Source organism: Camarhynchus parvulus, chromosome 2 (genome assembly GCF_901933205.1).
Source record: "Camarhynchus parvulus chromosome 2, STF_HiC, whole genome shotgun sequence".
NCBI lineage: Eukaryota > Metazoa > Chordata > Aves > Passeriformes > Thraupidae > Camarhynchus > Camarhynchus parvulus.
In genome coordinates this window covers 128,402,232-128,417,583 of record NC_044572.1, presented here as the reverse complement: position 1 = coordinate 128,417,583, position 15,352 = coordinate 128,402,232, and the positions used below count along the sequence as shown (strand labels likewise).

The window sequence follows — 15,352 nt, the reverse complement described above, 5'->3', positions numbered from 1 at the left end:
ATTGATTTCTTCTTGCGTGTCATTGGAGAGGCCCTGGAGGTATAGTGTGAGGTCACAGATTTCTTTCTGCAATCCAAAGAAAAAATTCTACTGAAAAAATGGCAGAGACTTCATATTGTTCTTTCAGAAGCAGTCTGAAGAAAGGAGTGTCCCCAAGCACACTTAAAACCATCTCACAGCCTCTTCTAGCAAAGAATCACCAAATTTCACAAGTGCCAAATTTTGTCTGAATTCTGAGAATTCAAATGACTCCTCCTCTCAGTCCTGTGTGTATTTATGTTTGGGTTTTTTAAACAGAAATGCCTGTATTTTGATTTGCATATTTTAATAAATAGAAGAAACTTACTGTGTAGCATAACAGCTGTTGGGCTTTGGCTCTGGCCCTGGGAAGCCAATTCTAGAATCTAGTTTTATGACAAACTAATTTTGAAAGTCTCATTGTTTCACACTAATTATGATTAATTTCAACTTGTTTACAGGAAATGTATGTAAATATGTATTGTATTTGCAATATACATGTCTATTTATAAAATATATTTTATATATATGTACATATATATTGATGTGTATATACACACACACACTGTCTATATACACTGTAAGTGTGTATATACACTATATTGGTATTTTCATACAGAGGACAGACCAAAGCTTTTGCAATCCACCTTTTATTAAAGGACATTTAATTTTCTCACTGGCCTTCTGGTGATCTTCTCACCATGTGGAGTAATTAGTAATTTTTATGCATATTAGACTTGCAGAGAAAGGCAAGTCTAGTCCATGACAGGAGATGAGATGGAAAGAATTTGTGCTCAGAATGGCCCTCTCCGGCCAGCAGCCGCAGGGAATTTCACTGTTAGAAACAAGCTGCCTGCTCAAAGGTGGAAAGACAGAGCTTCCCAGACATCCCTGGATGAAAACAAAAGCTTCATGTACCGGCACTCATATTTTCTCCAAAGGTCTACACAAAGGAAGGGGCTGTAACAGGGCTGGCTGCTGCAGGCACTGGAGTGGCACCCCATGGTGACCCCTTGCCGCCTCAAAATCAGTCCGAACTCTGTGCTCCTGCCCTCCACGAGGAGCGGCTGTCCATCCAGCCGGACATCGCGCATACAGCCTGCAACAAAGCACAGGAGCACGCACAGGAGCACATCCAGTTAGCTTCTTCCCCACCTCAAACCTTGCCCCCAGCACATAAGCAGGAGAACTTAGAGCATTGAAGAAAACTTAAAACATTGTTTAAAAATATCCTTATACTCCTCAGGTTTATTTTAGGAGAGCTACAGAATATGTTTCTATTGTGCTCTGGTCAATCTACAGATTGACAATACTTCTGCAGGAAAGCTGCACTGTACCAATACCACAGTTCAGCAGAATGGTGCTATGAATCAGAACAGCTCCACTAAAGTAATCTAGATTTAAGATATAATCTTAAAAGTGGGGCTGAATAAAAAGCAATAGAATGGGAAAAGCTGTCTTCTTGTTGAATGACAATCTCAGTGTCAGCACTCAACCTCACGAAATGGAGAGAGCACCACAAATTGCCTTGTAATTCTTTCTCTTCCTGCCAAAAATTGTGTTGCCTGTTCCTTAAATCCTTCCAAGACAAAAACAGGAGTGAAGATCACACCATGAGTACACTGCTTGAGGCATGAGAAACCCTGATCTAGTAGAAGTGCTTCTGCCAGAGGGTTTGAAACAAAATGATCTTTAGGACCTCTTCCAACCCATTCTATGATTACATGAAACAAAAAATTGAAGCGCTATTTTTTTTTATATTTACAGGAAATCTCACATCTCTGAACCAGATACAATGGCATGTAGGGTTGAATATTGAATTCCCCAGTAAAGGAAGGGCATAGTAGTCCATATGGAAATTGTTACCTGGGTTGTAGACTGTCCAATATACTCAAAGATGCCACTTTCAGGCTTTAATTCTCCCCTATTAGGCATTCATCATATCACTTACCTTGGAAATCATTCTCTGAATGACTGGGAAGGCGGTTTCCTAGCACGATGCTTGCCCAATCCATTTCAAACCATCCATTCACACCCAAGACAGAGGTGACTTCCTGATCCCCTCCACCACTGTTAACGCGCAGGGTAAATTCATTGTTGTAGCGCTCCATGGTCAGAAGAACCCACTGGCCATTGTTTATACGTAATGTTCTCAGTCTCAAAGAGTGGTTTTTGTCCCCCAAACTGAAGTTAACACTAAAGAAACCCTCAACCACCTAGAAGAAGATGATGAAGACTTTAATAACAAAATTGCACTTCTAAATGTTATTACACAGTCCTGCCTCAAGAAATGGATGTGAGTGAGTTTTTAAAATGGAAATGGCATTCTTGTTTTTAAGTGCTTTATTCCCAGATAAAAGTTACCACAAGAAAACTACAGGTGGAGGAATTATCAACTCTTTTTTTTTACAGGCCACTCTTGTAACTCACATGAACTTTTTAATCAGTCTTCTCCCTGTTGATAGCTACCTCTAAGTCTTCCCAGCTGACCCTCCTGTTTCAATTAGAATAATTAGCCTCTCTCTGGCTAGTATAGTCCACACAGCTTTTTTCAACAGCTACAGAAACGTAGAGGCAAGTTTGACAGACAGGGAAAGAGAGAAGCCAAGGGAAAAAGCAAGCAGGACAAGCAGAACAATGTTCTTCATTCACATGCATCACATGGACATTTTATGGGCAGTGCAAACTAGAATTTATTGCCAAGAGTAATACTGAGAAGGACAACACAAATGAGAGTAGTTACCCTCATATGGAAAATTCTTGCTCTTTATTACATGACAGAACAAGTGCCTTTAACCAGAAACTGCATGTTTTTCTCTCGCTGTGGTACTCCATGACAAACTGAGAGCCTCAAGCAAAGCAGCTCTGCTCACCTCCAGTCGGATGTGCCCGTTGCCATCAGCAGAGGCCAAGCTGAGCAGGGTGCTGTGGGAGATGCGGGTGCGCACCAGCAGCTGGACCCGCGTGCTGCGGGTGCTGCGGGTGCTCCTTGGCTCATAATGGATCCAGCTGTCCCTTCCAAAAGCCCATTCTGGAAGAACTGAGCACAGCACACAAAATCAAAGTGAAAATGAAATGGCTGCTCCCTCAGATTTCTGCTCTTGGAGAATTTACTAGCTCTGAATGTCACAGTTTTAGATCTTAAGGAATTTTGGCAATACAATGAAGCATCGTGGAAAGCAACCTCTGTCCCACTTCAGAGGGAATTAAGAGAAAACCAACAAATCTAGGATTCAGAATTTAGGCAGGAAAGGGACAATTAGATACTGTCTCTTGCAGTCTGCCTGTTACAACCCATATGTTCTTCCCAATCACTCCTACACTGTACCCAAATCACTTTGGGTTTTTTAAAATCTGAAGCATGTTTTTCAGTAATGTAGCCCACGTTGATCTGAAAAATAGAAAAACCAAACAACCCCCCAAAAAACCAACCAAAGAAAAGAATCAGGTGTTTCCTTTAGTAGTTTAGTCCAGTGGTTAATACCCCCACTTTTAGAAAATATGCACTTTACTTCCTTTTCAGTTGGCACAAGAGAAAACCTCAGGGTAGGCACAGGACTTTTTTTACTACAAAGGGAGATTAAGCTAGTGTTTACTATTTTAACTAGGGAAAATGCACTGAAATTATTTGTTTCCCTATCCCTCTGAGGAACCCAGAGTCCAGCACAGAGTGTGATGAAGTTGCACTGCATACTTCTGTGGAAATCAAACGCCACTAAACTACCCAGGCCCTGATGCTCTTGCATAGAAGGCACCTATTTCAGTCTCATTAGCTGACAGCAATTGTAGATCTGTTTTGGGCCAAGCTTAGTTGAAAAAAAGAAATTTCTTTTCACCAGATGAAGAGATAGTTCAAGTTAGTTAACAGACAGGACAGACACTGGGTCACCAACAGCTCATCAGATGTCAGTGCTGTGCCAGTAGAAATCCAAAGAGTACCCAGCTCATCCTGGGGCATTTAGTTTGGTTCCCAGGACATGAAATATCAAATGATCAAGAGACTTAATTTCTGCACTCTCTTTTCCTTTCACTGTTGGTCTTCTCTCTTTCCTTTCTTGAAGCATGTTTTCTTTTCTCCTCTATGTTTTCCCCCCCACATTATTTTTCTTAACCCAGTTCTTTCTTATTCACTGTCTCTGCAGCTACAGGTTCTAGCTGATGAGCAGGCATGGGTTTTCCTGGGATGCTCCAGTGACTCCTGTCCTCAGCTGTCTGCTCCTTGCTGTGAGCATGTCACAGTCATTTATGAAAGCACCAGCTGCACACCAGCATTTTGCAGCCCAATATATTAGAAGTTGGTGCCAATCAAAGTTTTTCTGTTACATCAGGATATGACTCACAGATCTTGAACAACTGCATTCTGAGCCCTTGGTTCGTCCCACAGTAATGAGGGGTAGAACCAATACAGCCACTGGGCTTTTGAAGCAGTATTTAAAATAATGCAGAACAGAGTAGGATTTGAATCCAGGCAGATGTTTACAAACCAGTATATCTGTCTGTAATACAAATAGCTTAACTATATTAACCAATTTTTTGGTCCTTTTGAACACTTTAAACAGTGAATGCTCCAGGCCTAGACCATGACAGTTATAATTCCAGTCCTCCCCCTCATTGGACAGACAGGGCTTCACCTGAGTAATTTACTGTCACACTTTTTAAGTCTTGTGCGGCAGGTGGAGAAAGAAGAGAGGGTCTGGCTGCCTGCATAGGGTATTACTGTTCTGTATACAAGAAGGAAAATTGAGTGCATTGAGCTGAAAGGATATGTGTAATGCACCATTGTCCTGTTCATTAATTCCAACATATTGATCCAACACTAGCTTGTAAGCACTCCTTTCCAGCTGCTCTCTGCTGCTCATCCTCACCTGTAGCTCACTCAGACTACAGGACTGAGGGGGACAATTCTCTCCCAACAAAAACCCCCAGAGTTACAAGGCACTGGTGCTCTTTACAGACTGTTATGATCAACCATGTTGTTTGTACCTTGTACCTAAAGGCAGGTGAAGTCCCAATAAACATCTGTCACTCACTTCTGATTCCTGCTTGGCTGATGAAACTTTTAATATAGAGGGGACAAAGGCAACTTCAGGTGTATATCCCCTGTACCCCAAACATGGATGTGGGCTACTAGGAGTTAAATAATTTATTTCGTAAGTTTTTGAATTGTGCTAAAATTTTCCACTTTCTTACAACATTTCTGAGGTTTTCATCATCCACCACGGGAAGCTTTTGTTCTCTGATACCTATTTCATGCTGGCTTTGTACAGGATAACACATTTGTTGCAGGCAGCCTGATATTATGCCCCCACATACACTCACTGCTCTGGTCTAGGGACATTGCTCAACTTGCAATTCATTCTAATGACATGCAAATGCAATTATCACCACTTCACAAATGGGAAATGGAGTCTGAAGATAACATGAGGGTTATGTCCACAGGTTTCATATGTTCATTAAACTTCATTTTGGAATCAGTGTGAGCAGAGGAAAGAGGCACAATGCAGAATATTTCCCTTTTCGCCACTGAGAAATAGGATGGTGATAAAAATGACAAAACAACTTGTCTGACCATTTCCCTACCTTGCAAAATAAAGCAGCTCTAAACGTAACCCTCATCTGTGACATTATCTTTAATTAACAAGAATTAGTAGGATCTTTACATCTTTGAAGATCTCAATCATTCCCAGAGTACAGCATGCCGTTGCTATTCTATTCAGTTTAAAGTCATGGCAGTATGACTTTGAACACTAGAACAGAGTGTCTGATGCTGCTTCCACAGATCCTCACCACAAATTTCTCCCTAGAACTTGCAGTACCTTTTTCACATGCTAATCCAGCATATCCTGGGGAACAGTCACAGTGGAAGAAATCCCAGCCACCAACACACTTGCCATGGGTGCCACAGGAGGCCATCCCACCACTCTGACACATCTCATCCATAAGGACACAGCCTGGAGCACTGTTCAGGGACTCTGCAGGATGCTCTAAATCATAGACCTGGAAAAGGTCAAAGAAAACCATCACAGCAGGTGCTTACAATTATCAGCAGTAAACACAAAAGTGATCTCTGTGGCCCTACCTTACTGTCAACGATGACGTTGCGTATGCAGCCCACAAACCCTCTGAAGTGCCTTTGGGAGTCACGGTAAGGCAAGGTCTTCTTAACTCCCCCCAGCTGCAGGGGCTGATGGCCACTGAAGAGCTTTCCCATGCTGGAGAGGAGGGAGGGAAAGAAAGAATTAGTGCCATGCAAAATACAGCAGCTTGGCTGATTTCACCACCCCACCCTCACCTTTTTCTGTAACTCTTTTGAGTAGTTGTGTTTCAATTTTTTTTTTTGTTGGTTTTTTGGTTGGTTTTTGTTTGCTTGTTTGGTGCGGGGTTTTTGTTTTGTTTTGTTGTTTTGGTTTTTTTGTTTACCTTTGAGATCCCACAATCTCTCCAGAGGCTTCACAGGTAGACAGATCCATTTGGGAAATCTTCTTAGTGACACTGCCATTGTCTCTAACTGAGATATTCATGCAGTTGTCAAGAATCAGCTTCACTTCCTAGAAAAAGGCATTATTTAAAACAATTATATCCAGAAACATACATATATTTTAATTCCATATTTTCTTTCACTTAGCAGAAGATAGAATAGTAACTAGCAATTACACTGCAGGAAACTTTGTTAAAATAATAAAATACTCCACATACTAATCTGGAAAGTTATTGCACATGGCATGTAACTAAAAGAAAGATCTGACTCGGCCATGACCATGCCAAGTCATTGGCATAGTAGAGGGAACACAGGACATTCTTGGAGTTTTCTGCAAGATCAGAACACAGAGAGATAACTTAACAGAGCAGAAAGTCTGTCAGGCTGCATCCCATACCCTGACCTGCCCTTTGGCTTGTCTTATGTGGGAGAGAAGGGGGAGCCTAGCAGATGCCTTCAGCAGTGTTGTATCAGCAAGATATTCCCTGTACACAAAAGTGCATCTACCTCCTTTGTGCTACACATCTAAAGTCTCTTGCTGGGGCAGGGCTCCTTGCTCAGATAAAGTACAAATATTTCACCCAATCACATCAGCAAACATTTAGGCCCTGGATTATCACAACTCTGTTGTCTAAGCAGCAGGCAGGATAACTAAAGAAAGGAAATAACATGGCCAGTTTCATAACTGGATCAGGCTTCTCCAGGCCTTGTTTTGCTTCACTGCTTCAAGACTAAGAGGATATCTGAACTGACAAACTTCTACCCCTGCCATTTCAGAGATGATGGAAAATTCATTGACTGAGTTCTACAGAAGGGAGGAAGGATTTGGAAGGAACAACTAGGTACATGAATTAATGCTTACACAGGACTGCCTGTGCCATATTTACACTTGCCTTTCCATCATTTATAATTTTAATATTGTGCCAGCGGCGATCTGCAACATTAACTTTTTGTGACAGCTGCAGGAAAAGCTCACCAGAGCTGTGGCTCACGGTCAGAGATGGGACACCACCAGAGAGTTCTGCAAAGGAAAGACTCTTATTGGATACGCAGTAACCATGTTCCCATTCAGATGAAGTTGAATTGACTGTTGCAGTTAGATCTTAGTTGGAGAAGATCTTTAGACAGCTTTAAAAAAGTCCAGCTTCTAACAGCGACACAAAGATATGAATTAGGCATACTGGCAAACTATCGTGCATTCTCCTTATTCTCCAGAAGTAACTTTCTGAGCTGTGGGAACTCAGCACATCCCTTTGGATGTCCAGAGTTGCCGAGAACCCCGCTGGGGGGCTTGGAGACACTGGCATGCTGCCCAGAACACCTGGTGGCTTGATTTGACCCTTGCAGCAAATTGCCAGCTTTGTATGAGGACGTGAAAGTCACACAGGTTTGAATGGTGTAATAATAAAGTATTCACAGGGTGAAAATATAGATTTTAGGATTTTTGGTATAGGGGGTTAGGGGGACAAGATGGAGGAATCAGGGCATGTCTAGTCCTTCTTTCTTCTTCTTCTTCTTCATTTTCTGCTGTGATGTTGGCACTTTGGGATTGGTTTCAAGTAGAAGTGCACTGTCTAACATAGGTGATAGGTATTGGGAATTAAAAGTAAATATGATATACATAGTTTGTAGTATAAAAAGACGATACCGCCTCGGGGGCAGTCAGAGTGCTCGTGGCTGCCTTGCTGAGCAGATCTCAGCTGGGCAGAAAGAAAATTTTATAGATAAGAATTAATAAACAACCTCAAGACCGAAAAGCGAAGAGTCCAGACTCGTTCTTAGGTTGCGCAGGCTGAAGCAGAGACATCCTACACGTTCTCGGGGCAGAGAACATCAACAGCCGACTCGAGACTGAGCCTTTTTTAAAATAAAACCCCAAGCCTATGAACTAAGTAGAATCTCACCTTCACATAAACACAAATACTCTATAAGGTGCTCACCTAAAGCAAGGAAGTTTTCCTGTTCTCCAGGCTGCCCTTGTGCCGCTGGTCCATGGTACAACAGAAGGCCATCAGCAACTTCAGTGATAAACTCTAAGGAGATGCGGCTCTCAAAGCAGGGCTGAAGAGGAGGGAACCAGGCATAACCGTGGCCTCTGAAGCTGTGTTTTGTCTGCTGGCAGTCTGGTCCATGAAAATTTGCAGCACATTTGCATCTATTTAATAAAAAAAAATAAAAGCAAATTTCCACCATGCAAACAGAAAATGCAAAGATCTCTTCTGAGAACAGGACTCTCCACTTTGAACACAGGACTCCATGTTCCCTAGGTCATAGTACAGGTAAAGCACTAGCAAAACTTCTGTCAAAAATTGTTTTGACTTGTTTGTACAAACACAATATAAATTTAGTCTAAATTATGTCTATGCAAGGATATTCTGTGAGTAAATGATGGACCTGTTGTAATATATAAAGCCCATGCAAACCTCTTACATCTTCAGCACAAAAAAAGAAAAACATGTTTTTCACATAGTTATCAGTTTGTCTGAAGACTTTGTAATGCTGACAGGAAAAGCAAAAGAATCACAGAATCATAGAATGCCAGGTGAAATGGGCCTCAAGTATCATTTGGTCCAACTCTTCTTGGCAAAAGAATGATCTAGACAAGATGGCCTAGCATCCTGGTAGTGTCCATTGTTGGGTAAACCACCTCCCAACCAACCAACCAACCAACCAACCAACCAACCAACCAACCAACCTCCCTGGGGAGAGTAATACAATAGTTGATTATTCTCATTGGGAAAAAAATTCTGCTTGTGTCCAATCACAGTCTCTGCAGGAAGGGTGTGGGAAGGAAATATCACCCAGAAAAAGTGGGGTGTGGCAGTCATAAATCTTGACCTCTTTGTGTTTATTGCAAGATACTTGATAGTTTATTTATTTTACACTATCGAAGAAGAGACACTTGGAGTTCTTTCCTTAATAATCTGTAGAAAAAAGTAGCCACAGTATGACAGTAACAGAACCTGTAAGTGGGAAACCAAAGGAACAACAGAAGTGGGCAGGACAAGAAGGAAGATCAGCTGGGCTCCTATTTCTGAGTTTCTGTTTCCCGTAGATTGCTAGTACCTTTGAGAGCAGAATGATGGGGGTAGGATGCAGGAAAAGATGACACCCAAAACCACTGAAAATGGAGCAAAAGCAAAGAAATCTCAGAGCTGAACAAATGATAGGTGACAGAGCCTACCTAGAGTTTCTGGGCAGCAGATTTTCCCCGTCTGATTATACCTGAGTAGCAATAAGAACTTTAGCATGACAAGAGCTTCTGCAGCTTCAGTCTGAATCCTGTCACCCCTACTAAGGGTGCTATGAAGACAGTGGCCAGTGTTTCTGCTTTCCTATATTGGGATGATTATTTTTAAGCAAACATGCTGGAAGCCACATTCTGGAACGGGATCAGGCTAATTCTGAGCTAGTACAGTCCTATAATTTTTTTTTCATCTTTATACTATGTTGTACAGTCCTATAATTTTTTTTTTCATCTTTATACTATGTTATCTGTGAGGTCTCATTTTTGGAGAAACAAATAAGGCAAGAAATGTGGGGGAGAGGTTATTAAGTGACATAAGAGATGTGATTAAAACATTTACCACATTAAAATGTTTAAGGCAGGCTGCACAAACTAAGAGCACTTTGCAGGGGGCCATTAATGGAACTGGTGCAGCCTGGAATATTCCCAAGGTTTTCCTGGAGACTATGTTGAACATAAAATATACGTACCTAATATATGTACCTGAGAATAGAGGTTCTTTTTGCAAGACCTGTGTGTGAAGTATAACAAAACTTAGATTTGCCACAGTGGGAAGCCATGAAGTGATGGTTCCTGCAGCTTTGACTCATCCTCCTTACAGTCTGCACTACATGCACTGTGTTTGCACACCTTATGGAGCTTTACCAACCTGTAGCCCAAATCAGTATCCACACATGTGCCGCCATTGAGACAAGGGTTTGTCTGGTATGAGGAGCAGGAAAGATGAGGATTCTCCCGAGCAGCACAGCCGCACACAGCATGGCTCAGGACCGTCACAGACACCAGTGAAACACTTCCAGCTGTGGTTATGGTTGGTACATGGTTCTGTTCATGCTTACTGACGCATCCGCTGCTGTGAGTGCAGTCTGCAGTCACACACTCATCAATGCCAGTCTGGGTGATATTTATGTCCAGAATGCTTTCCAGCTGAAGACGAAGAATTAGTTGCATTCATCTGACTTTTCCACTGAGTTCACCAATGACAGCAATGAAAAGCCCAAGTCTTATTTATTTGCAAAACTGGTTGCTGTGCCAATTCCTTCCCATGTCTACGTCACCCTATACAGCCAAAGGCAGCTCAGTCTGGCATCTGTTAAGGCCAAAGCCTTGGTGTAAGTCAATTACAGCATGAATAAGCATTTCAAGGGCATAAATACTGTCAGTATTCATTGGAGACTGAGTGGATAATTTTTTTATCACTTATGGTTCTGATGCATTATTTACACAGCATCTAAACTATATTTTTAATCTGAATTTCTGACTTAAAGATACTGGGAATTGGCACTGGATAGTGAAGAAATATCTTTCCGGGCAAGTATGAGTTGGTACAAATAATTTAACTCTTTTCAATGGTGGTCTTGGTTTGGGGTGTTTTGTTTTTTTTTTTTTTGTTTTGTTTTTTTTTTTTGGGTTTTTTTTTTTTGCTAGAGGGAAAGGAAATTTACAAAATTTTAAACACCTATTTCCAACCTGATTTTGTACTGGAGAGTGGCTCTTTTACTACTTTGCTCTTTTAAGTCTAGAACCTTGAAATGTTTGACTGGTTTGGGAGTTCCAACTAGAGAATTAAAATTGAAACATTAAAGCATCATGTAGAAAGGCAACGGCCAAACACATTCTTTATACAGTGTTTTACAGTCTTTTCAATAGAAAAAACATGTTGACAGTCCTAAAAGAGTATTGTGTTTAGGTGACTTAATATGTATTTGGAGTCTGGCTTTCAGAAAATTAGTATTTGAAACTTTTAGTCTAAGTGCAAAAGGATTGTCTGATTTTACTGATTTAAGCTATCTATTTAAAACTATCACACACTACTCTCTCAATCATTCTAATTGTTCACATTCACTAGGCAATGGGCATTACCTGAATAGACACAATGAGAAGATGCTGTGGTTTCATACACAGGATGGATACTTACCCAGGCTCTGGAAGATGCTACATTGCCATTAAGTTTTTCTGCTTTAAAATAAGGTGGACCATAAACTGCAAACCAAACATCAACCCCTCGGATTGGACTCGGGCTATTCAGTACACTGAAAATGTGAACATTTTCCAGTTGAACTGAGATAATTTCTGAAAGCAGCTTCTTCATCTGGTAGTATTTACTTTGTTTTTCAGGGGACTGAGATATGAACTCCTCTGGTGTGATACCTGTAACAGCAGTTGAAAATTTGACACCCGTTTCTTGCAACTGTTGTAGCAATAGAAGAGAGGAGCAGCACAGAATAAATCATAAGGTTGCAGAAAATGGACTCAACTGCAAGTTCAGGAGTATTGTAATTTTTAGGCTCTGAAATTTTCTGTGCTTGCTTCTGCTAAACCTGTGTGTTCTGAAACTTTTTTAGACTTTTATTAATTTCCATTTTTTAAAAATTATTCTTTAGAATCAGAAACATGTTTAAGAAGATGTTACTTTTCCACAAAGGTTGAAAGGATTTGGTGATTTTCAGGCAGACACTTTTTCAAATAGTTTTTATTCTGAAATGTAAGTTGCTTGGTTTTTAAAAGTTGGTATAGAAATCAGACAGCTTTTCCTTGCTGTCTATTTTCTCCATAGATGCCCCTTCACACACAGCATCAGAGAACCATGCAAAGATGCATTTTCAAATCCTGACCTAGAAAACTATTAATTCTCATCCCATGTCTAAGAGCATTCTAAGCAGAATTCTAAGTATCACAGCAGTAACATTGCAGACATAGACAGTACTTGAGCACACTGCTTACCTTTTATTCGTACAGAACCAGCATTCCGGAGGGCGTCATCCTTGATTTCCTTCACTATAACCTTTACAGTGGAGATAACATCTGGCCAGACTCCATCAATGACTCTAACTCTTATGTTGTATGTTCCTGGTGGGGTTCCTTCTTTAATAGTCAGCAAACCTGAGTTATCATTAAGGATAAAGTACCTGTAATAAGAGTTAAGCCAAGGAACAAGCTATGAGAAGTTCAAAAGCTACGTACTAATTATCATTACTGGTGGTTTTTCTGAGCCACTTTCTATTTATCAAAGAAAGCAGATGTGTTCTCTCATGAAAGGACAGAGCAGAACAGAACTTTTTTACATTGTCTCCTGTAGCTCCTAATGACTCTTCACCAGTGTATCATGAAGGTTTTGTCCTGCTGCTATGCTGTATTAACTGTGTAGGAAGACTAAAGCTGCAATAGCCATAACTTCGGAAATAGTGCAAACTCTAGTGTAGATACATTCACTGAGAGTGACACCTCTGTCAAAACCTCTGAATGGCACAGGTACATCTCAGTCCCAGTCACAATCCACAAACCCAAGTCTGTACATCTAGTATAAAAAAGGTCTTGAAACCAATGGTGACATGGAAAAAACACCAAGAGCTTGGATGAAGGAATGTAGAAGTTAGTAGGTATGTTTCCTGTAGTGGCTCACTGATACAGATTGTGGGTATGACTGTGAACAGGAATTTAGAATTCTGGCCCATGAGGCAATGGGCAGCAGACTGGTTAGGCAGGCAGTGTTATTTACTGCAGCCTCACACTCAGAAGGGCTTTTGGAGATCTGCACACAGAAGTGTCTAACCAACAAAATGTTTTTGTACTCATGTTTTCAAAAAAAAAAAAGTCAATGTAAATACTTGCTATGATTTTTGTGTGTGCTCAACTTTCCCATAAAATTTGTGCAACTCCCATTTTTCTCTCCAAATACCTTGATGTTTTCCCTTCAAATTGGTAGATTTTGCGATCCCAGTCATCAGCATCAGGGGCACTGACCTGGCCCAGTACAGTCATGGGGAGAATACCTGGAACAACATAGCACACAGGTGGCACAGTCAGAGCTCTCACATGTACACAGACATGTTCTGGTCTAAGTACATGTGTCATAAGCCTAAGGCCTCTACAAAAATAGTTGTGGTGGTTCTCGAGAGGCATGCACTGGTTTACAAATGGTACATGGTGCCCTGTTTGTCACATGTTTGCTGTATGGCTACATAGATTTAATTCTACAGGTGACCGCAATGAAAAGCAATGGGAATGAAAAAGAAAAGCCATCTCTGAGAATTTTCACTATTTTATCTGCATTATTCAACCAACTTACAAAGTGGTTTAGACAGGGATTGATGTTTGGCAGGACAAACAACCAAAATGCAGACTAGGTTATAAAGGGCAAAACCAGTAGCAATTACAGCAAGATAGAAATTATAGCAAGATAGAGAGGATGTCCAAAATACAGTGGCCAGGCTCATTTTGAGTAAATGGTGAAACTGGGGTGAAATGGAAAGCAGTATGTATTCTGCTTGTTTTGCACCCTCTCAGAAAAACGGACAAATTAGTATTTTCTGGATTTACAAAACTTACTTCTGAAGGAAAGGTTCCTCCTTACTTCTGAAGGAAATAGTTATCTGAATTCATAAACCTACTGAGTAAAGAATCAAGGATACACAAAAAGGATAAATGCAGGAGTTCACCATATGACAAGGAGCAGCACAGACCCTGACAACCGAGGAACAGAATGCACAGAGAGGAAACTGTACCTCTCTGGCAACTTTGGCAACATTCACTGGATATTTTGCAGGAGACAGTATACAGGATGCTGTGGTGTTTGATTCCCACAGGATATGAATGTAACATACAATGTGATAGTAGCCTTTTGATTCTGTCTCTCCTTTATATTTTAATTAATCAAAGATCTGAGGTCTTGAATAGTACCTCTCAAAAATTAACCGATGTACCGATGAAAGAAACAACTAAAATGGAATTCAGGCTTGAATGAAAATGTTTGGTATTTAAGCTACAGGTGGAGTTTCTCAGCAAATAGAAACAGACTTGGTTTCAATTTAACAATAAGCTGAACTGGAGTAATCATGCAACAGGCAGTACAAGGCTTCAGTACAAATAAACAGCATCTACTCAGAAGTAGTTCCTAATGTGCCACAACAGACAATCTATTTAATGTGCTATCAAACCATAGGACACAGAGCAGAGTAGAAGAGGAAGGAATGCCCTGAGCCAACATGGATGCAAGCATCCCAAAATATTTTTACCTGTGTGTTTTATTTTCCTGATGGGCTTGTTATGGGGGGCATCAGATCACAAGAATACTGCCGCCTAATTGCCAAAGCAAGTAGGGAAAGAAGGCTTCTCTCACACTGCATGCAGCCAGCACTCACAGAAAATTCCCCCATAACAGCATCTTTCAGCTGAAGTCTTAGATGAATGTTTCAGCAGTTTACATAAGAGTTCAGTTTAAGTGCATTCACTAAAATTCAATGCAGTCTGGAGAAGAAAAAAGGTTTAAGGAGGAGAAAAAATGTTTTCAGCATTCAGACTCATCATTTCTCAGCAACATCATGAAATTTGGTAATTTTTTCTCCCCTGATATGTAATGCTGCTGAAAAACTGTATCTGAAACCAAGAAACCATTACTCAAGTTTGACAGAAAGGTGCCAAGAAAAGCAGCCAGTTATGATCCTTTTTCTAGGCTGGCTCACTTTCTTCCACAAATCAAGTGGCCCAGACACCTGCGCCCCACATACCTACTGCTCTTTGTTGGGGTTTAAGCAAACTTCAGTAGCAGCTCTACTAACAGCTGATGCAGAACAGGACCGAGTCCTTCTGTAAAACTTAAAGCTTCCTCT

General features: G+C 40.8%; 1 protein-coding gene across 2 annotated transcripts in view; it reads right to left on the bottom strand.

The window, feature by feature from the left end:
* Positions 1–15,352, bottom strand: part of LOC115901079 (neural-cadherin-like) — a 55,458-nt gene that overhangs the window by 4,235 nt on the left and 35,871 nt on the right. For both annotated transcript variants that reach the window (XM_030943397.1, XM_030943398.1), the window contains 12 exons: positions 13,423–13,516; positions 12,468–12,652; positions 11,662–11,894; positions 10,393–10,670; positions 8,437–8,651; positions 7,390–7,517; positions 6,439–6,566; positions 6,098–6,230; positions 5,835–6,015; positions 2,892–3,058; positions 1,970–2,234; positions 937–1,117 (listed from right to left, as the gene is read on the bottom strand). In XM_030943397.1, coding sequence (XP_030799257.1) covers positions 937–1,117; positions 1,970–2,234; positions 2,892–3,058; positions 5,835–6,015; positions 6,098–6,230; positions 6,439–6,566; positions 7,390–7,517; positions 8,437–8,651; positions 10,393–10,670; positions 11,662–11,894; positions 12,468–12,652; positions 13,423–13,516 — 2,188 coding nt within the window. The remainder of the gene's footprint in view (positions 1–936; positions 1,118–1,969; positions 2,235–2,891; positions 3,059–5,834; positions 6,016–6,097; positions 6,231–6,438; positions 6,567–7,389; positions 7,518–8,436; positions 8,652–10,392; positions 10,671–11,661; positions 11,895–12,467; positions 12,653–13,422; positions 13,517–15,352) is intronic.